Below are 22,228 nucleotides of genomic sequence, written 5' to 3'. Positions count from 1 at the left end.
AATTGCTATCCCAAGGAATTTTGAGCTCTTGCTGTGGCTCAGCGATAATGAACCTGACTAGTAGCCATGAGGATCTGGGTTTGATCCCTGGCCTCGCTCAGTGGGTGAAGGATCTGGCATTGCTGTGAGCTGTTGTGTAGGTTGCAGATGCGAGTTGGATCCCGTGTTGCTGTGGCTCTGACGCAGGCCAGCAGCTACAGCTCCAATTTGACCCTTAGCCTGGGAACTTCCATATGCCACGGGTGCTGCCCTAAAAAGACAAAAAAAAATTTTTTTGATAGTTTTTTCTGATAATAGCAAAGTATGAGTATGTTTCTTTCATTACAACTTTACTAGAAATGAATATTGCCAATTATTCTTTGTTGCCAATTTAATTATGTATAAAATAGTGTTTTATAAGTTTGCACTACTTTAGTTGACAGTGATATAGAATATTTTCTTCACATTTGTTTAATAAATCTTCTTTGTGTGAATTATCGAAGTCCACTTACTTACTGGGGTCTTACAAGTTCTTGTAAACTCAAAGGAGCTTTCTATTTCCTTGATACATATGAAGAGACTTTTTACAAAAAAATTTTCTTTTAATTTCACTATGTTTTGAACAAAATATTTTATAGTTGCTTATCACGTTTTATAGTTGCCTACCTACACCACAGCTACAGCAAAGTCAGATCCAGGCCACATCTGTGACCAACACCACAGATCATGTCAATGCTGGATCCTTAACTCACTGAGTGGGGCCAGGGATGGAATCTATATCTTCATGGATACTGGTCGGGTTCATTAATGCTGAGCTACAACAGCTACTCCTAGAACAACTTTAAGTGGAGTATAATCTATAAAAATATTGAATTACTATATTGTACACCTGAAACAAATATAATATTGTAAATCAACTACTTCAATGAAAAAATAAAATAAAATAAATGATAAATACATATGACACTGAGGTACCAAAGATTGATATTATAATAAATAATAAAAATTTCCTTGACCAACAGTAGCTCATGCCTCTGTTAATTCAGTTATGTTCAGCCAAATCTTAATTATCCATGAAAAAATAAAGGGGATAGCATTGGTAATTCAAAAACACAGAGTGTGTGGTAAAGTAATATTTCAACTACCCTCCATTAGTCTTTTATTAGAACTGATTACCAAAAGTAAAACTGATTGATGTGATTTAGTCCTCTCTGTCTAGTTCCAATGGACTAATCTTTAATCCCAGAGCCATATCTAGTAGGGAGCCAAGGAACATGGATGGCAGCAAAAAGATGTTAGCAACAAGGATGTGCAAAAATGGGGGCCTAGATCATTGAGGAGCAAGATAACTAACTCCATAATGATGGAAACTGGCTGTGTTCCCTCCACAGTTAGTCCCAGACTTTCTGTTGCTTTCATATCTGTCCCACTGGTACTCTCCCCAGCTTTTATCTTCTCTCTGATTCATTACTATAACTACTATCTTAATTCCAATATCCACCATGATTGCTAGGACTCAGAAAAAGCCACATGCCCACTCAATTTTAACACAGAAGTTATCCTTTGTTTATTTGGACATGTCTATGACAGTACGGGCTTTGAGACTGGGAACTATTTGGCAACAAAACATTTCAGTTACACATACTACCTTACTTGGACTTCACTACCAACATACTAAGTGGGAGATGAAGACATTGTTAAAAATTTTTTTAATCAAGCAAAATTTCCTCATAATACCAAATGCAGGGGCACATCTGTTATATCTGATATCCTTTGGTTGACTGTAATCCAGGATTAAAGATTAGCTCCCTGATCCCAGAGCTGACAAGAAAAAACTACACTTAGTTTCAGGCTAGCCAATCACTTCTACAGCCCACAGCAACGCCTGCTCACAGTAGGATATCTTGTCATTGGCTGAAGGGTTGGGCAGCTGCTACACCTGTATAAACTTAAGCTGACCAAGCATGTTTCTTATTTATTCCTGAAATAAGCCTTTCTGAAGGTTACATAATCAATTGGAAGACAAACTAAATACAAGTTTATAGAACAATAAAAAAAATTAAAGGCTCCTTTTAATAGACATAGGATGTGCCTGTTAGGTCTCTTTATGAGTCTGAACCTTGACACTGCATTTGGACTCCAAGTCTTCCAAACTGCCACCAAAATAATTTTTAGACTGGAGAAGTTAAGATCCTAAAAATGAAATGAGTTTATCACATAAACATATATTTGTAGATTCTGTTTCTAAGCAGGGAAGAAGGAACTTATAAAATAATTAATTAGGGGTGGTTATCTCTGGGTTGTCAGATGACAAGTGATTTTTACTTTCCTCTTTGGGTTTATCTTTATTCCCAATTTTAAAAATAAAAGTAGTGTTTAAAACAGGAGTCCCCAATCTTTGTGTGAAAAAGAACAACTTTTAAATTTCCTTGCAACCTTAAGATCACAGAGGGTGGAATGTGCAGAGTATGGGAGTATGTATTAAGGAGAAAAACAGTCAGATAAAACCTAGGGACTGACAAAGAATGCTGTGGTTGATAAATCCTGAAAAGTACACCTGCAATTGACAGACTTACAGGTATATCCCAATATACTTATGGAAAAGGGGTATAGATGGAGAGGTTGGTCTTGGTTTAGGAGAAAGTATTTTACATCAACAGACAAATGGATAAATAAGACGTAGTACTATATACACAATGGAATACTACTTAGCCATAAAAAAGAATGAAATTTTGCCATTAGTAGCAACATGGATGGACTTGGAAGATATCAAGGTAAGTGAAATAAGTCAGACAGAGAAAGACAAACACTGTATGATATCACATATGGGGAATCTAAAAACCGTAAAAAATTAGTGAATATAACAAAAAAAGAGACTCACAGATATAGAGAAAAAACTGGTGGTTACCAGTGGTGAGAGGGGAAATATAGGTGGGGGGTACAAACTATTGGGTGTAAGATAGGCTATAAGGATGTATTGTACAACATGGGGAATATAGCCAAAATTTTGTAACAACTGTAAATGGAGTGTAATCTTTAAAACTTTTACAATTAAAAAAAAAACCTTAAAATAAAATAAAATATCAAAAAAGAAAAAGCACTTCAGAAAAAATTGGAGTTGTTGCTGTGGTTCAGTGGGTTAAGAATCTGACTGCAGCGGCTCAGGTTTAAGCTCCAACCTGGCTCAGTGAGTTAAAGGATCCAGCGTTGCCACAGTTGTTGGCTCACATTCAATCCCTGGCCCAGGAACTTCCATATGCCACAGGTACGGTGATTAAAAAAAAAAAAAAAAGGAAATAGTGAATGCATGGAAATAGTGTCTAATGATGACTATGTCAACTGGTAGCTGTAGAAAAGCTATGAATAGTCTTGACTAAAAGAGATGAGTGTATATATACACATATACATATATACACACACATATATATATATATTTTTAGGGCTACACCCATGGCATATGGAAGTTCCCAGGGTAGGGGTCAAATAAGAGCTGTAGCTGCTGGCCTACACCATAGCCACAGCAACATGGGATCCAAGCCACACATGTGACCCACACCACAGCTCACAGCACCAGAGCCTTAACCCACTGAGCAAGGTCAGGGATCAAACCCTCATCCTCACGGATCCTAGTCGAGTTCATTATTACTGATCCACAATGGGAACTCCCGAGATGAGTATATTTTTAAGAGATCCAATGTTTAGGTATAAAATAAATGAAACAGAATCTCATTTCTGGTCCATATTTTTATTTTTTCTCCTTTTTACAGCCACATCTGTGGCATATGCAAGTTTCTGGGCTAGGGGTTGAATTGGAGCTGCATCTGTGACCTATCCTGCAGCTTGTGGCAATGTTGGATCTTTAACCCAGTGAGTGAGCCAGGGATTAAACCCACATCCTCATGGAGACAGGGTCAGGTTCTTAACCCACTGAGCCATAATGGGAACTCCTTTATTTTTTCCTTTCCAAAATGTATTGATGAGAGAATTCATAACAGCTGATCATTTACATAAGGCTGCAAAGATATTTATCAAAAGTCTTAAAAGCAACAAATCCTTTGAACCTGGCATTTCTCCTCTAGGAAGTTATCCTACGTGTAAGCAAGATATATGCAAAAATTAAGTAATGGACCCAGTTCACTGCAGTGTGGCTTAAAATCACTGAAAATAGTAAACAAATTGTCAAGCAATAGGAGATCGCAATATAACTTATCAATGAATTCAGTAAAGTTGCAGGATACAAAATGAATACCTGGAAATCTCTTGCATTTCTTTTCTTTTTTTTTTTTTTAATGATTTTTATTTTTTCTGTTCTGGCTGGTTTACAGTGTGCTATCAATTTTCTACTGTAACTTGCATTTCTATGGTCTAACAACAAACTAACAGAAAGGTAAATTAAGAAAACAATCCCATTTACTATCACATCAAAAAGAATAAAATACCTAGAAATAAATCTAAGGAGGTAAAAGACCTATACTCTGAAAACTATAAGACACTGATACAAAAAACTGAAGACAACACAAACAGATGTAAAGATATACCATGCTCATGGATTAGAACAAATATTTTAAAAATAACCATACTATCAAAGGCAATCTACAGATTCAAAGCAACCCCTATCAAGATACCCATGGTATTTTTCATATAACTAGAACAAATAACTCTAAAATTTGTATGAAAATACAAAATATTCCAAATAACCAAAACTACCTTGAGAAAGAAGAACAAAGATGGAGGTATCATGCTCCATGATTCCAAACTAAAGCTATAGTAATCAAAACAGTATGATACTGGACTATAGAGCAACAGAATAGAAGAGAGAGCCCAGGGATGAACCCACACTTATATGAGCAATTAATCCATGACAAAGGAGGCAAGAATAGACAATGGGAAAAAAACTCTTCAATAAATGGTGCTGGGATGATTGGACAGCTACATACAAAAGAATCAAACTGGATACTTTCTCACACCATACACAAAAAAAATCAAAATCAATTAAAGACTTAAATGTAAGATCTGAAGCCATAAAATTTCTAGAACAGGGAGTTCCCGTCGTGGCACAGGGGTTAACGAATCCGACTAGGAACCATGAGGTCGAGGGTTCGATCCCTGCCCTTGCTCAGTGGGTTAACAATCCGGCATTGCCGTGAGCTGTGGTGTAGGTCGCAGACGCGGCTCGGATCCCGCATTGCTGTAGCTCTGGCGTAGGCTGGCGGCTACAGCTCCGATTAAACCCCCTAGCCTGGGAACCTCCCATATGCCGCAGGAGCAGCCCAATAAATGGCAAAAAAGACCAAAAAAAAAAAAAAAAATTAAAATTTCTAGAACAAAACACAGGCAGTACTACATTCTCTGATATCAGTCTTAGCAATATTTTTTTGGATATGTATCTTCAGGCAAGGACAACAAAAGCAAAAATAAACAAATGGGACTATATCATATTAAACGGCTTTGCATAATGAAGGAAACTATCAATGAAATGAAAAGGCGAACTACTGCATAGGAGATATTTGTAAATGCTATTTTTGATTAGGAGTTAATAACCAAAATGTACAAAGAATTCATACAACTCAAACAACATCAAAAAAAACCCAATTTAAAAATTGGCAAAGGATCTGAATAGACATTTTTCCAACGAGGACATACAAATGGCCAACAGGCACATGAAAAGATGACCCACAGTACTAATTATCAGGGAAATGCAAATCATAACTACAATGAGATATCACCTCACACCTGCTAGAATGGCTATTTGCAAAAAACCCACAAATAACAAGTATTGGCCAGGCTGTAGAGAAAGGGAACTCTTGTGTATTGCTGGTGGGAATGCAAATTGGTGCAGCCACTATGGAAAACATTATGGAGAATCCTCAAAAAATTAAAAACAGAACTACCATATGACTCAGCAACTCCACTCCTGGGTATTTATCTGAAGAAAAAAAAAAACACTCTTTAGAGACCTAAATGTAAGACCAGATATTATGAAATTCCTAGAGGAAACCACATGAAGAATACTGTGATATAAATTACAGCAATATTTTTTTGGATCCATCTCCTAAAGTAAAGAGAATAAAAGCAAAAATAAACAAGTAGAACCTAATTAAACTTAAACGCTTTTGCAAAGCAAAGGAAACCATTGACAAGATGAGAAGACAACCTACTGAAAGAGAGAAAATATTTGCAAACTATATGACTGAGAAGGGATTAATATCCAACATATATAAAAAGAGCTCACACAACTCAACATCAAAAAAAAAAAAAGATTAAAAATGAGCAAAAGGGAGTTCTTGTCGTGGCACAGTGGAAATGAATCCGACTAGGAACCATGAGGGTGTGGGTTTGATCCCCGGCCTTGCTCAGTGGGTTAAGGATCCGGCATTGCTGTGAGCTGTGGTGTAGGTCTTAGGCCCCTAGCCTGGGAACCTCCATATGGTATGGGTGTGGCCCTAAAAAGACCAAAGACAAAAAAAAAAAATTGGCAAAAGAACTAAATAGACTCTTTTCCAAAATGAAAATGCAAATGACCAACGGGCATATGAGAAGATGCTCAACATCACTAGTCATCAAGGAAATGCAAATTAACACAACATTGTAAATCAACTATACTTCAGTAAAATTTTTTTTTTTTTGAAGACTCACAGACATAGAGAACAGACTTGTGGTTGCCAAGGGGGATTTGGAGGTGAGGGAAGGATGGATGGTGAGTTCGGGATTAACAGATGAAAACTATTATACATAGGATGGATAAACTACAAGATGTTGTTGTATACAGCACAGGAAACTATATTCAATATCCTGTGATAAACCATAATGGAAATGAATATGAAAAAGAATGTATAGATAACTGAATCTCTGCTGTACAGCAGAAATTAACAAAACATTGTAAATCAACTATATTTCAACAAAATTTTTAAAATGATGCTGAAAAAGTATATTTCATGATATGAGAAATGTTCACAATATGAAGTGAAAAAGTGTTATAAAACAGTGTGACTATTTTTTTAAGGACATATTCATACATATATAGGCTAACATAATATATACCAAAAACATTAATGGTGGTTATTTTCAAGAGACTGGGGATCACAGATTATTTTAACCTTTAGGGGAGAACTTACTTGTATGTTTCAAATTTTCTATATATATTACTTTTGTTCTCAGGAAAAATTTGTTTCAAGAATATAAATGAAGTTATAAAGAACACTAGTGCCATGTGTTCTCTTTACTTCTAAAGCCTAAGGCTTAAATTGGAATATATGAATATACATGTTACACAATGATGGGAGTTAAAATTTTACTTTTTAAAAAGCTGTGGGGCGTAGAAATAATAATGCTTAAGATTGGTTAGCTATTTTGTTATTTCCTCAAAATGTGGTCTTTCAGTGCCTGACTGGAAGATTAAAAAATTCCTTTTCATTACCTAAGGCAGGCCTGCAATCTTCAGGGGCAGTAACATGTGGCTTCTGTCTGGTTTAAAATTAGTCCAGTGACCATCACACTTTTTAACTGTAAAAACTGTCAATACAAAAATGTTGACTATGTGCTCACTATGTGATTTATTTATAAATCATATACCTGTACAACTTAATTAAAATGCCAAATGTATATGAAAGCATGCATGAAGCTAGAAATTTAAAATGATGAGATAAAAGGAACAGGGGCTCTAACATTTTCTTCCTCATAATGTCATGGACTGTTTTATATGTACCCTACTCTGGACACCACTGGACTGGACAACCACAAAAGATGGGCTCTGACCAAAAAAGACCTGCCAAATGTCAACCTGATCCACTGAGATGGTCTATAGGAAACTGATATAGGGTATTCAACTGGGCACTAGTTTTTGTTTTGTTTTTGCTTTTTTTTAAGGGCTGCTCCTGCGCCATATGGAGTTTCCCAGGCTAGGGGTCTAATTGGAGCTGTAGCTGCCAGCCTACACCAGAGCCACAGCAACGTGAGATCTGAGCCACATCTTTCACCTACACCACAGCCCACGGCAACACCGGATCCTTAACCCACTGAGCAAGGCCAGGGATCGAACCCTCGACCTCAGGGTTCCTAGTCGGATTCATTAACCACTGAGCCACGATGGGAACTCCTGTTTTTGCTTTTTAGGGCCGCACCTGCAGCACATGGAAGTTCCCAGGCTAGCGGCTGAATTGGAGCTGCAGCTGCCAGCCTATACTACAGCCACAACAACACTAGATCTGAGTTGGGTCTGTGACCTATGCCGCAGCTTGCGGTAATGCCGGATCCTTAACCCACTGCGCAGGGTCAGGGATAGAACCCACATCCTCATGGATACTGGTCAGGTTTGTGAGCACTGAGCCATAACAGGAACCCCTGGGACTAGTTTTTTTAATTGATCTAAAAGTCAAAGTTATCTGATTAACGGTGGTGGTGTGTTTACACAGGTAACATCTTCCGAGTCCATATTCTAGCTTACCTTGCTGCTGCAATTTGTAATCAGTGGAATATGCCTTTCCAATGATATTCCATACAGGCCTTAAGCATCCAAACAGTCCTTCAAGAAACCCACCACTGCCACTGCCCGACCTGCTGAACTGAATCTTGATGTCTTCAGTTCCACTTGTGCCCTCTCCGTCCATGGTGTTGCTGTTCCTGTGAGACACAGCCATCTCCGATTCATCTTGTTCCCTTAACTGAAGAACACTGTTCTCAAACTGGTCCCTGGAATCCTCACTTATGCTTGTCAACACTGTTGTGGTGATGGGGCTGTTCATGCCCTCAGGTAGCTCTGTTTGTACCACCCCCTTCTCCTGCTGGTCCTTAAGGAGCTTGGGTGAAGGTTGGCTCCCCATAGGTGTGATGTCATCTTGTAGTCCATTGAAGGTTTTATTTTCACTCAAAGGTAAGTGTGGGGAAGAGGAGCCGCTCAGGTGCTCCTGAGGGTTGGCCATCGTGCCATGAGTGTGCCCAAAGTCCTGAGATGACACTCAGAGGATCCTTAGAACAGAGTACCGATGTGAGAGAAGGCTTCAGAACCTGGGAAAAACAGGAGGAGGATATGAGTTCATCCTTTCTTTAGTCATCCACACCACTACACTTCTGCTCATAATAATAAAAACTCTGAAACAAGGGGGACTAGTTGAACAGGGGTATTGATCCACATGAATACTGTGCTATACACGGGATACTGTGTAGCAGTTAAAATCATGTTGAAGAAGAATATTTACTAACATGAGAAAGTACTCAGGATACATTAATATAAAAAAAATAGGCGTTCCCGTTGTGGCTCAGCAGAAACAAATCTGACTAGCATCCATGAGGATGTAGGTTCAATCCCTGGCCTTGCTCAGTGGGTTAAGGATCTGGCATTGCCATGAGCTGTGGTGTAGGTTGCGATGTGGCTCAGATCCTGCATTGCTGTGGCTGTGGTGTAGGCCAGCAGCTGTAGTTCTGGTTCAACCCCTAGACTGGGAACCTCCATATGCTGTGGGTATGGCCCTAAAAAGACAATTATTAATTAATTAATTTTAAAAAGGTTAGAACAATATATACAGACAAGCCATTTAAAATTTTTATTATTTAAGGAGTTCTAGTTGTGGCACAGCAGAAACAAATCCGACTGGTATCCATGAGGACATAGGTTCAATCCCAGCCTTCGCTCAGTGGTTAAGGATCTGGTGTTGCCATGAGCTGACTGCAGGTAGTAGATGCAGCTCAGATCCCATGATGCTGTGGCTGGTGAAGGCTGGCAACTACAGCTCATATTTGACCCCTAGCCTGGGAACTTCCATGTACCATGGGTGTGTCCCTAAAAAGAAAAAAAAAATTATTTAAAAGGTTACACAAACATATATATAAATAAAAGGACTGGAAGGATGCATTAAATTTGGGAGGGATATATTGTTGTATTTTTTTAACATATTCTAAGCATTCTGCATTAATACGTTTCCAGACTGAATGTCTGTGTCCCCCAAAATTTGTATGTTGAAACTCAGTCCCAACTGTGATGTTATTTGGAGGAAGGGCCTTTGGGAGGTGATTAGGTCATGAGAGCGGAGCCCTCACAAATGCAATCTGTGCCCTTATATAAAAAGACCCCAGAGGGGTTCTCTTGTGGCACAGCAGGTTAAGGATCCAGTGCTATCACTGCAGCACCTTGGGTCACTGCTGTGGCATGGATTTGATTCCTGGCCCAGGAACTTCCACATGCTGTGAGTGCGGCCAAAAAAAAAAAAAAAAAAAAGAGAGAGAGAGACCCCAGAGAGCTCCCTTGCCTTTTCTGCTTTTCTGCTCTGTGAGGTCACAGTGAGAAGATGGCTGTCTATGAACAGCCAGGAAGCAGGCTCTCACCACATATCCAATCTGTAAGTGCCATGACCTTGGATATCTCAGCCTCCAAAAAACTGTCAGAATTTTGTTTGTTTGAGCCATCTAGTTTCCAGAAACTGTCAAATGTTTGTTGTCTGAGCCATCTAGTCTATGGTATTTCTGTTATAGCAGCCTAAACAGGCTAAGACATGTGCATTACATTTATAACCAGAAAAAATTCTTTCTCTTCCCAAAGGTAGAAATATATTTTTATTAGAAACTATATTCTGTGTTATTATAAGTCACTGCCCATGTTTTCTGTTTGCTTTAGTGTCTTATCCACTGCACTCTTCTTTACTTTGTAAGGCATTCATTAAATCATGTAGATAGATGTCTTGTGTATGTAATACAACAAATTCCTGAGATGTAAATTTTGTTTTTATTGTACTGCACAAAATCTGGGGCAATGTGACTAAGCCCCAGCTCTTCAAACTTAATCTCTGCCTCTGATCTATCCCTTAGCACTAATTTCTCAGAGCTACCTAACCTCTGAAAATGAAAACATAGAATTGTTCGAGAGTCACCAGATTATGCAAAATCAATCTTAAATGTATTCAATGTATGTCTCATCAGAAATTTACTTTCTTTACAAATCCCTATATTATAGATCTTCCTTCTCTCACTCTGTATTAAGCATCAAGAATGTGCCAGAGGCCAGGAGATAAAGATGAAATCTCAGAAGGGCAAAAGACAGACCAACAAAGACTGACAGTAGTACAGTGCTTAACCAAATGCTCTGGGAGCACAGAAGAGAGGGGGAGAGTTTCAGGGATGGCTGCCCAAAGCTGATAACTACTGATCAGTTTGAAGGAAGTGTGGCAATCCATTGGACAGTCAGGAAAGGAGTGAGTGAAAGAAGAGGGAGAGGGTACTATGGGAGTGAACAAAGTATGAACAAAGGAATGGAGGGACGAAAGACTGGAACAGATGAGAAATCTTAGTGGCTGGTATAGGTTATGTGTATGTGTACAGAGAAAGAACTGGAGAGAGTCAGGGGGGCTGGACTGTAAGGATGCTAGGCTAAGAGGTTTGGATTTTATCCTGAAGGTGATGGGGAGCCAGAGTATCCTATATTGGGGGTTATAAATAAAAATAGACCATTCCTACTTTATTAGTTTTCATTTTCATTACTGAGATCCAAATTTTAAGCCCTTTTTTTCATGGACATACCCTATGAATAGCTTCTGTGAGTGAACCAATAAAAATACCTTATCCTTCGAACTCTCATTCATTCACCTAAATATTAACTGAGCTCCTTTTACATGCTACACAATGTGTTAGGCATTAATAAATGGCATATAGGTTCCTACTCTTTAGGAACTTACAATATAGAGGGAAAGACCAATAGATAATCACTTCCATATGGTTAGATGTGGTACAGAAATATGTGCAAGATTCTATGAGACCTCAGAAAAATAGACATCAAATATGTCTAGAGATGTCAAACTTTGACTTGGGGTGTGAACCAGGGACTGCTAAAAAGGCACTTGAGGGAGTAATGGGGAGCAGCAGGATATAACTCTTGTGGGTCAGCAAAGGTCAGAATATGGTGGACCTATACGGCAAACTAAAGCTTTTAGATTTTATCCTCAAGACAACATAGAGCTATTAAGGAATATTAAGCAAGGGAGTGATTCGGTCAGAGTTGTGATTTAAAAATCACATCCATAGCAGTGGAGGGTGGATGGAAGGGGAATGACTGAAGGTCAACATAGCAGTTAGAGGAGTTCATGTTGTGTCTCACAGTAATGAATCTGACTAGTATCCATGAGGATATGAGTTTGATCCCTGGCCTTACTCAATGGGTTAAAGATCCAGCATTGCTGTGAGCTATGGTGTGGATCAAAGATGGGGCTTGGATCCCATGTTGCTGTGGCTGTGCTATAGGCTGGCAGCTATAGCTCCTATTTGACCCCTTGCCTGGGAACATCCTTATGCCTTGGGTGTGACCCTAAAAAGGCCAACAAACAAACAAAAACGATAGCAGTTAGAAGGCAGAATTCTTTTTTTTTCTTTCTTTCTTTTTTTTTTTTTTTTTTTTTTTTTTGGTCTTTTTGCTATTTCTTTGGGCCGCTCCTGCGGCATATGGAGGTTCCCAGGCTAGGAGTCGAATCGGAGCTGTAGCTGCCAGCCTATGCCGGAGCCACAGCAATGCAGGATCCGAGCCGCGTCTGCAACCTACACCACAGCTCATGGCAACGCCGGATCGTTAACCCACTGAGCAAGGGCAGGGACCGAACCCGCAACCTCATGGTTCCTAGTCGGATTCGTTCACCACCGCGCCATGACGGGAACTCCCCAAAAGGCAGAATTCAAGTAAGAAATGATGAGGACCAGAACCAAGGCAGTAGCAATGGCAATGAAGATGAGGGAACAGATTTAAGAGGTAGAATTGGTAGGACCTAGTGATCAATTAGACAGAGTGGGTGAGGAAAAGGAGCGGAAAGAAAGATCTTCAGATAACTTACTTGGGATAATTGATAGATGGGGATATCATCAACTAACATAGAAAATATCAGAAGAGATGAAGGTTTGGAAAGAAGATAATTAGCTCATAAGCTCAGATGGTTCAAGGTCTACTGGGTGTGTCATGCACTAAACCAGGGTTTTATTTACATTTACCTAATTTTAAAAAGGCACTTTATAGAGAAGAATTTAAAGAGAGGTAAAGATGGGGGTTCCTTTAGCTCAGGGACAGAAATATCAAAATAATACAAAGATGAACGCAAGTTAAATTAAAAATATATTTATTGGAGTTCCTGTTGTGGCTTAGCAGGTTAAGAACCCGACTTGTACCCATGAGGATGCATGTTCGATCCCTGGCCTTGCTCAGTAGGTTAAGGATCCGGTGTTGCAGGATGAAGCATAGGTCACAGATGTGGCATGGATCTGGCATTACTGTGGCTGTGTGCTGTTGTCGAAGGCTTGCAGCTGCAGCTCCAATTCAACCCCTAGCCTGGGAACTACCATATGCCACAAATGTGGCCCTAAAAAGCAATAAATAAATAAATAAATAAATGTGTGTATATGTGTGTGTGTGTGTGTATATGCTGGGAGCAGTGCCATGCACTTGGCTAGGTTCTGTGGGTATAAAACATTACTAGCACCATTACCACTTTTTTTTTTTTAATTTTTAAAATTAAATTTTTTGAGAGTTCCCATTGTGGCCCAGTGGTAAATGACCTGACTAGTATCCTGAGGATGTGTGTTTTGTTCCCTGGCCTCACTCAGTAGGTCAAGGATACCATGTTGCTGTGGGCTGCAGTGTAGGTTGCAGCCAACACTCCTCGGATCTAGTGTCGATGTGGCTGTGGTGTAAGCTGGCAGCTGCAGCTCCAATTTGACCTCTAGCCTGGGAACCTCCATATGCCATGGGTGAGGCCCTAAAAAAAAAAAAAAAAGACAAAAAATATATATATTTTTTGGCCACATCCACAGTGTGCAGAAGTTGCCGGGCCAGGGATCAAACCAAGCCACAGCAGTGACAATGCCAGATCCTTAACCACTAGTCCTCCAGAGAACTCCCACCACTTTTAATGATAAGTAAGACAAGAGGCTTTACAATTTAGAGTTCTGATTTCATAATCTGCAATGTGTTTACTCTCCAGAATAAAAATACCAATAATCCAATTTGTAGTGTTTGCCAATTTCCCCAGAATAAATACTACCACCAAGGCAGATTTCAAGCTAATAACAATTTAAAAATCTGCTTGCAAAGTGACTAAACTTTTGACAATTGGCGCTTGCAAACTGCTGTATAAGCCAGTGCCAGCACCATAATCTTTGTAATAGCGTCATTTTAATTTTAGAGAACTAAGAAACTACTTCTTTTCGCTTTTTAGGGCTGAACTTGGGGCATATGAAAGTGTCCAGGCTAGGGGGTCAAATCAATATGCCTCACCAATGTGGGATCTGAGCTGCATCTGTGACCTACACCACAGCTCTCAGCAACACTGGATCCTTAACCCACTGATGGAGGCCAGAAATCAAACTCACATCCTAATGGATACTAGTTGGGTTTGTTTCTACTGAGCCACAACAGGAACTCCCTAGAGAACCAAGAAACTTCTAAGGCCATATGTTGAGTAAGTGGTAGAGCATGAATTAAAACCGACCTCAAAATTCAGATCCCAAATTCCCTGGCCTTTTTTATAACATGATGGCATCACTTATGATAACCCTTCACTTACTTAGAGTGCTTAACAGGTTAAAAAAGTGCTGTTTTCTGTGACCCTGATGTAAATATCTGATTGCCTGTGTAAGGAGGCCAGAGCATGAAGTCATTATCCCTGTCTTCCACAGAAGGACACTTAGGCTTTGAGAGAGGTATATGTTAAAGGTCACAGAGCGTGGACTAAATACCAGGTTATTTTTTCTAATCCCAACTCTCTCTGTGGTCTCTGGAAGACAGTTTTCTTCCTTTAAAAGCTAAGACATTACTTAGGGAGTTAATAATTACATCAAAGGGAGTTCCCGTTGTGGCTCAGTGGTTAACGAATCCGACTAGGACCATGAGGTTGCAGGTTCAATCCCTGGCCTTGCTAAGTGGGTTGAGAATCCGGCGTTGCAGTGAGCTGTGGTGTAGGCTGCAGATAAGGCTTGGATGCCATGTTGCTGTGGCTGTGATGTAGGCCAGCAGCTACAACTCCGATTAGACCCCTACCCTAGGAATCTCCATGTGTCACGGGTACAGCCATAAAAGGACAAAAGACAAAATAATAATAATCACATCAAGGGAATTAGCCCCTGCCCACTCCCCACCCCCATGACCTATGTGCCATATTCTGTTCCCCACAGCTGTGGGAGGAGAGGAACAATAATGGGGGCAGGAGTAGGTAGGCTGGGCTGAATGGACTTGAGATGAAAATCTGAAAGGAAGATGTGTTTGAAATTGACAGAGGAAATGACATCAGGGGAGAACGCATTAGCAGAGGCAGGGAAAAATGGCCAGGGTATGTGTGGGTGGGGAGGTCACCCAGAAATATTGAAATAGCCAGCAAATACTGGGGAGTAGTGTGCAACGGAGGTAACTCCTCATACGGGCTCTGAAAGCTCATAATGCAGATGCTTCTTCCCTTTAAACAAATCAGAGTGAAAACTTAAACTGGATGAGGTTAGGTTAAGAGGTACTTAAATTCTAGGGCATGGAGAAATTTAAGGGGTGGGAAGTTACCTGGGAATATAAGCTTGGGGAAAAAGAAAGAAAAGGAAGAAAGGAAGGAAGGGAGGAAAAAAGGAAGAGAGGGAAGGAGAAAAAGAAAATATGGAGCCCTTTGTTACAGGGACAGATGTTTGCTGAATTGACCCCCGTTCCCCTCCCTCATTCTCCCCACTTTGCTCCTTTTGTGCTTCTCTAAGCTTTGGGTTACTGAACCTCTAATTTTGCTTTCTTGCTGATCTCCTGCCACAACCTTGAGCTGTTCCTTGCCTTCTTCCTCTTTGACCTTGCTCTGCCTGATCTTTTTTAAGACAGCTGACTTTTTTCTATCTGACCTGGCCACGGCCTCAGCAGTTGCTTCTAGTCTGTCTTTGCTTGTTGGGACTCATGATTATCATTTACAGCACAGGGCATACACTTTGCTGTTGGTTCACATCAGACTTGAGGATAATGCAAATACCCAAATGTGTAAGTGAATTTCAGCCAAACACCTATTTGTGCAATTTGTCCTTTGAATCAAACTATAGGATTTTATACTATAAATTTCCACTTTGCCCATTTTTATCCTGAGATTCTCCCTGATGACACCATACTGGAATGAGCTCATATACAAAACGTTAGAAAAACCTGTGTTTGCTTTGTAATCTCCTCCCATTTCTAAGAGGTTATTGGTGCACATGAAGGGGACATGTTCCCATAGGCACTGGGGATGTGTCTAAAGAAAACAATTTCAGCATGGTTACCACATTCAGTTTGATATTTAAGAAATCAAGGCATAACAGGACCTTCAAAGAACAGAGTCCAACCCACGTGCTTTACATACTAGAATCAAATCCCAGAGAGAATGCTGACTTGCTCAATATAACAGATTAGTGGCAGAGCTGGAATGGGTCCTCTTTCCTCATCCTATGCTTGTCCCCTAGTCTGGTTGTTTTTTCCAACAAATAGAAACAAATAGCCATGATAGCATAATCACTGATGACAAAAATGATAATAACCCACAGTGTTACTCTAGATGCACCAATGCTTCATCCAAGGAAGCACAAGCACCCATTTAGAGGGGTGACTCTGCACCTGCAGGGCACCCAGCTACTGGTGATTCGGTTGTTCTGGGAGTGGGCAGAGGTGATGGAAACCTCAAGGTGTGTTTAAACATGTGTAGTCAGAGAGGCTTTCCTCTGCTCACCAAGAGTATCAAGTCCATTCGCAACCAACAAAGAAAGGCAGGGAAATGGAGAAGCACAGAACAAAGGGAAAGAAATCATCACCATGACTATATTCAAATATGAACAGAGCTGACTCCACATGTAAAAAGAGTGTAGGAGGATAAAAATATCTAAATTTTACCTGTGTTTGTATGTACACCCACACACTGCCACTGCACAGTGAAGGAGCTGGTGAGCGGAAGCTAAGGGAGTACAAGCAGCCTCACGGTCTCTGCCTCTGCCTTTGTCCCTTCAGCTCTTCTTTTCTGTTCAGATCTGGCTCATGTACTCTTTTTTTGTTTGTTTTTTCTTTTTTGTTTTTTTTCTTTTTAGGGTCGCACCTGCAGCCTATGAAGTTGCCCAGATTAGGGGTAAAATTGGAGCTGCAGCTGCCTGCCTATGCCACAGCCACAGCAATGTGGGATCTGAGCCACATCTGCAACCTACACCACAGCTCACAGCAATGCCAGATCCTAATCCACTGAGCAAGGCCAGCAATAGAACCCACATCATCATGGAGACTTAGGTTCGTTACCGCTAAGCCACAGTGGGAACTCTTGGCTCATGTACTTTCTTGGGAACTGATTATTTGGATATTTTTTCTTTTTTGGTTCTGCCTGCTGCATGCAGAAGTTCCTGGGGCCAGGGATCAAACCTGCGCCATAGCAGTGACAACATGCGATCAACAACTAGGCCATTGGAGAACTCACTGGATCTTTTTTTTTGGGGGGGGGGGGTTGCTGAGCCCACAGCATGTGAAAGTTCCAGTGTCAGGGACTGAACCCTCACCACAGCAGGGGCCTGAGCCACTGTAGTGACAACTCCAGATCCTTAATCCTCTGAGCCACAAGAGAACTTCCTCCCTGGATCTTTTAATTCATGAGAAGTCAAAGCAAGAATTTATTAGAAGGGGATAGGCAGGAAATAGAGCAAGTATTTTAAACATTGAGAGTCAAGTGGGAAAATATAAGGGAAGGCAGAGGGCTAAAAGGGCAAGGTTGGAACGTTACCCTTATCAGGAGGAAGCTCTCTGGGCAGGGCTGCAGCTGAGGTGATGCTGCTACCACCCTGACAAGGGCTCCTGAATCTGCCAAGAGCACAAGGTAATACTTCTATCTCTGTCCTCAGGCACACTTCCCTTGCCTTGTGAATTTCTCAGCCTCAAAAGGAGGAAGTGGTTTGCATAAAATTAGCAGGCAAGGGTTGGAGACAACAGTACTGTGCATTTGCCAGGGCACTGCCAATTTCTGGAAATTACCTTGGCTTCATGCCAAGATGGATTTGGCACAGAGAAAAAGAGGAATGGAAGAGGCAATGTGGCCAAATGGCCCTTGAATTTTTGTGTTTTTCTTACATAATTCAACTTTCCCATGTTGATAATAGAAGATCATTTTCTAATAAATCAGATTTTGAGTTTTATATCATAAATATGAGTAAATCAAAGATTTCAGAAAATTTCGCTTCACAGATAAAGTTTGCAGGATGATTAAAATTGAACAACATTTTACAGGAAGCATTATTGCTGACATTTCTTGATTGATGCTGAGCTCTTCCCAAGCTGTCTTCTCTTTACTTGGCAATTCCTTGCCTTAAAATGAACACAATACTGTCATCCTAGCCTTCTGGTTATTTCTCTAAAATTCACACAGCAGTATTTAGAGCATAAGTGAGATTTCTGTTTTCAGAGCACATCCCCATTTTAAAATTGGGATTAAATTACTTGTTCATAGTAATAACACAAAATGATCTTCCCAGGATACAGGTCTATCACTGAGATCTTGATTTGAACTTAAAAAAAGTAGATAGCAGAGTTCTTGTCGTGGCTCGGCGGTTAATGAACCTGACTGGTATCCATGAGGATGGGGGTTCGATCCCTGGCCTCACTCAGTGGGTTAAGGATCTGGCGTTGCCGTGAGCTGCAGTGTAGGTTGCAGACAAGGCTTGGATCTGGCGTTGCTGTGATTGTGGTGTAGGCTGGCGGCTACAGCTCCGATTGGACTCCTAGCCTGGGAACCTCCATATGCCATGAGTGTGGCCCTAAAAAAAAAAAAAAGGAGAGCAAGACCAAAAAAAAAAAAAAAAAGTAGATAGCCTTTTCTACTGCAACTGCAAAGTTATAAGTACATGATTATTTAAAATCAGATCAGAGGACAATCGCATCTTTACCTCAACTAGCTCTCTTAACTGAACTGTCTACTGAACCACCTATTTGAAAGGACAATAATAACTTCACATCAACCAAATCCACCTTATCTTGTCTTCTTTATAGCTTTTTATCCAAAAATCATGCATTCAAAAATACTGATTCAGTGTCTACTATACACCTATATTTTTGGTTAAGATTATGAATATTTAATAATATCGTATGCTGGAGCCAGCAAAAAATAAACATTACAAAAAGGCAACATCCATGTTGATAGATGACTTTATAAATATTAGTACCTATAATTATAACCATAATTGAAGTTAAAATAAGTTTATAATGCAAGTTTTTTTTTTTTTTTTTGTCTTTTTAGGGCCACACCCACAGCATATGGAGGTTCCCAGGCTAGGGGTCCAATCCGAACTGTAGCTGCCAGCCTGTATCACAGCCACAGCAACACCAGATCTGAGCCCCGTCTGTGACCCACACCACAGCTCACAGCAACGCTGGATCCGTAACCCACTAAGCGAGGCCAGGGATCAAACCTGTGTCCTCATAGATGCTAGTCGGGTTTGTTAACCTCTGAGCCATGACAGAACCTCCAATAATGCAGGTTTTAAAATGAATAAAGATGCTTCATTTTCAGAGTTGTAGACTATAATCTTATCAAAAAATAGAAAACTGTGAAGTTTCAAATATATGTTAAGTCAAAAGCTAAACAAATTTCTTGACCAAAGGAATGATTTTTCTATAACCTCCATAAATCTATGATAAATAATATATACCATTATAATTGTTAGTATTTCAGAATAGAATCAACATTTTCTGACTTGCCATATGAAAAAGAAAATTAATAACTAAATAAATCTACTTAAAATGTCCTAAAAATAAGACCCAGACATATATACCCTAATATATTTAATACTAATGAGTAGAAAATAATCATATAGGAGTTCCTATATGACTAGGAACCATGAGATTGTGGGTTTGATCCCTGGCCTCGCTCAGTGGGTTAAGGGTCCGGCATTGCCATGAGCTATAGTGTAGGTCACAGACGTGGCTCAGATCTGGAGTTGCTGTGGCTATGATGCAGGCCGGCAGCTGTAGCTCCAATGTGACCTCTAGTCTGGGAACCTCCATATGCTGCAGGTGCCGCCCTAAAAAGCAAAAAAAAAAAAAAAAAATCATTCAAGCTGGTAAAGGTAGAATAATCTTGATAAGAGAACTGAAAGACACAAAGGCATATCCTGATTATTTCCAAGTTCTGAGGTCCAGATGAATTACACATTAATGCACTAAAAGTTTTGTATTTAGGATCACACAAACAGTCTTTTGTAAAGAATTATCTTCAGGAAATGTGAGCAAAATATTTATTTATGGAAAAGTAGAAGATAAATAACCTAACTTTTTTTAAAAAGGAGGATTATAGACTATATAGATAGAACTGTGAACTTGAGTTGGTTCTTGATAAAAACATCAAGTATATAGTAAGCACTCAATAAAATATAGTCCCTTTTTTTCCTTTTTCTTTCTTGTTACGTTGTACTTTCCCCGTCTCTTTTGGGGAAATCCAAGACTCTAAGATAAATGATTCATGAGAATAACTGAAATGACCATTGAAATTTTTTTATGACTGCACCCATGGCACACTGAAACTATTTAAATGATTTTCTAAAATTTGGGCTATAACACACACTTTCATGTTGTTTCCCAACCAAGCAATTTAGTACCTTCTATGCACTTCAGAGAGCAATACTTTAAGGGGCTAAGAGGGGACCCACTGGAGGAACAGACCTGATTTCAAATACTAATCATTAACTTGACTTCTCTCTCTCTCACCCTCAATTTTGTTACCTATACTTGGTGAAACAGAATCCACCTCTAGAATAGGTTAGATGATTATATGAGATAATGCATATATAACACACTTTCCAGTACACAATAAATCAAGACTTGTTAGCTATCCAAATCTTTAACTAGAAAAACTAGAACAAAAAGATATATGTCAATGTGTTCCATATATATGTGGGTTTAGGGGGCATGAAAGGAAGGAAAAAGGGAAGACAAGAATGTTTTTTGTGTTTTTTTTCCGGTCACACTCATGGCATGTGGAAGTTTCCAGATTAGGGATCCCACCCGCACCACAGCAGTGACCTGAGCCACTGCAATGACAACATTGGATCCTTAATCAGCTGCACCACAGGGGACTTTCAAGAAGCTTTTCTTAAGAAAAGTGAAAGAGGAGTTCCCGTAGTGGCGCAGTGGTTAACAAATCCGACTAGGAACCATGAGGTTGCGGGTTCGGTCCCTGCCCTTGCTCAGTGGGTTAACGATCCGGCGTTGCCGTGAGCTGTGGTGTAGGTTGCAGACGCGGCTCGGATCCCGCGTTGCTGTGGCTCTGGCGTAGGCCAGTGGCTACAGCTCCGATTCAACCCCTAGCCTGGGAACCTCCATATGCCGCGGGAGCGGCCCAAGAAATAGCAACAACAACAACAACAAAAAGACAAAAAAGACAAAAAAAAAAAAAAAAAAAAAAGAAAAGTGAAAGAATGAGAAAAGGGGGATAAGAGAGGAACAGATAAATATACAAGGAAACTGAGTCACATTGAGCTTGTAACATTCATTTGAAATTATAAATGAAAGCACAGAGAATCAATAAACGAGTGATGCCAGGTCAAAAGGGCAAAAGTAAGATGCAAAAGAAGAGGGAAAAATCCCAAATGTATGCAACTTCTTTTTCATATTTAATCCCCTTTGTCTTTGATTTAATCACAGCAGTTACTTTTACATTACAGGTTTTAACTGGAAAAAAAAAAAGGAAGGTTCTGTGTAGCTATAACATTTGGGAGAATATTAATACTATGTGCTTCTACTATTTGGGATAAAAAAGTATGTAATTCTCATGGTTTTAACATCGCTATATTAAATTAGGAGATTTTATTGATTGTAGAAAATATCTCGAGGAGCTCCCATTTGGCTCAGTGGGTTAAAAACACAACATAGTTTCTGTGAGGATGCAGGTTTGATCCCTGGCCTCACTCAGTGGGTTAAGGATCTGATGTTGCTGCAAGCTGTGGTGTAGGCTGGCAGCTGTAGCTCCAATTCATTCCCTAGCCCAGGAACTTCCATATGCTGCAGGTGTGGCTGTAAAAAGAAAAAAAAAAAAGTCTCTAGGGTAAGATTGCTTATGTTTATTTTATTTTATTTTTTAATTTTATTCATTGTTTTTAAACATGTGGCCATTCCCACAGCATGTGGAAGTTCCCAGGCCAGGGACTGAATCAGAGCTGTTGCAGAGACAATGGTTAAGTAGTTATGTTGTGAGCCACAGGGGAAGCCCAATTGCTTATGTTTTTAAAAAAGAGCGATTACAACATAATAGAACCACTGCAGAACTGTGTTCCCAAA

General features: G+C 39.8%; 1 protein-coding gene and 1 long non-coding RNA gene across 14 annotated transcripts in view; one reads left to right on the top strand and one right to left on the bottom strand.

Moving 5' to 3' along the window:
* The window catches only part of MAP3K13 (mitogen-activated protein kinase kinase kinase 13), a 176,386-nt gene that overhangs the window by 39,897 nt on the left and 114,261 nt on the right, over positions 1 to 22,228 (bottom strand). For all 13 annotated transcript variants that reach the window (XM_021069980.2, XM_084990591.1, XM_084990590.1 and 10 more), the window contains one exon: positions 8,423 to 8,982. In XM_021069980.2, the coding sequence (XP_020925639.1) occupies positions 8,423 to 8,897 (475 nt within the window). In that variant the 5' untranslated portion in view covers positions 8,898 to 8,982. The remainder of the gene's footprint in view (positions 1 to 8,422; positions 8,983 to 22,228) is intronic.
* LOC146397643 (uncharacterized) overlaps positions 1 to 22,228 on the top strand; it is a 93,867-nt gene that overhangs the window by 21,949 nt on the left and 49,690 nt on the right. The window lies entirely within an intron of this gene.

The sequence above is a fragment of the Sus scrofa genome, chromosome 13 (genome assembly GCF_054392235.1).
Source record: "Sus scrofa isolate SSC_HxYL_T2T_F1_AM1 chromosome 13, Sscrofa_HxYL_maternal_Yorkshire_Landrace_v2.0, whole genome shotgun sequence".
Lineage (NCBI taxonomy): Eukaryota > Metazoa > Chordata > Mammalia > Artiodactyla > Suidae > Sus > Sus scrofa.
Note: the sequence above shows the minus strand (reverse complement) of the source record. Positions and strands in the feature narration are given on the sequence as shown.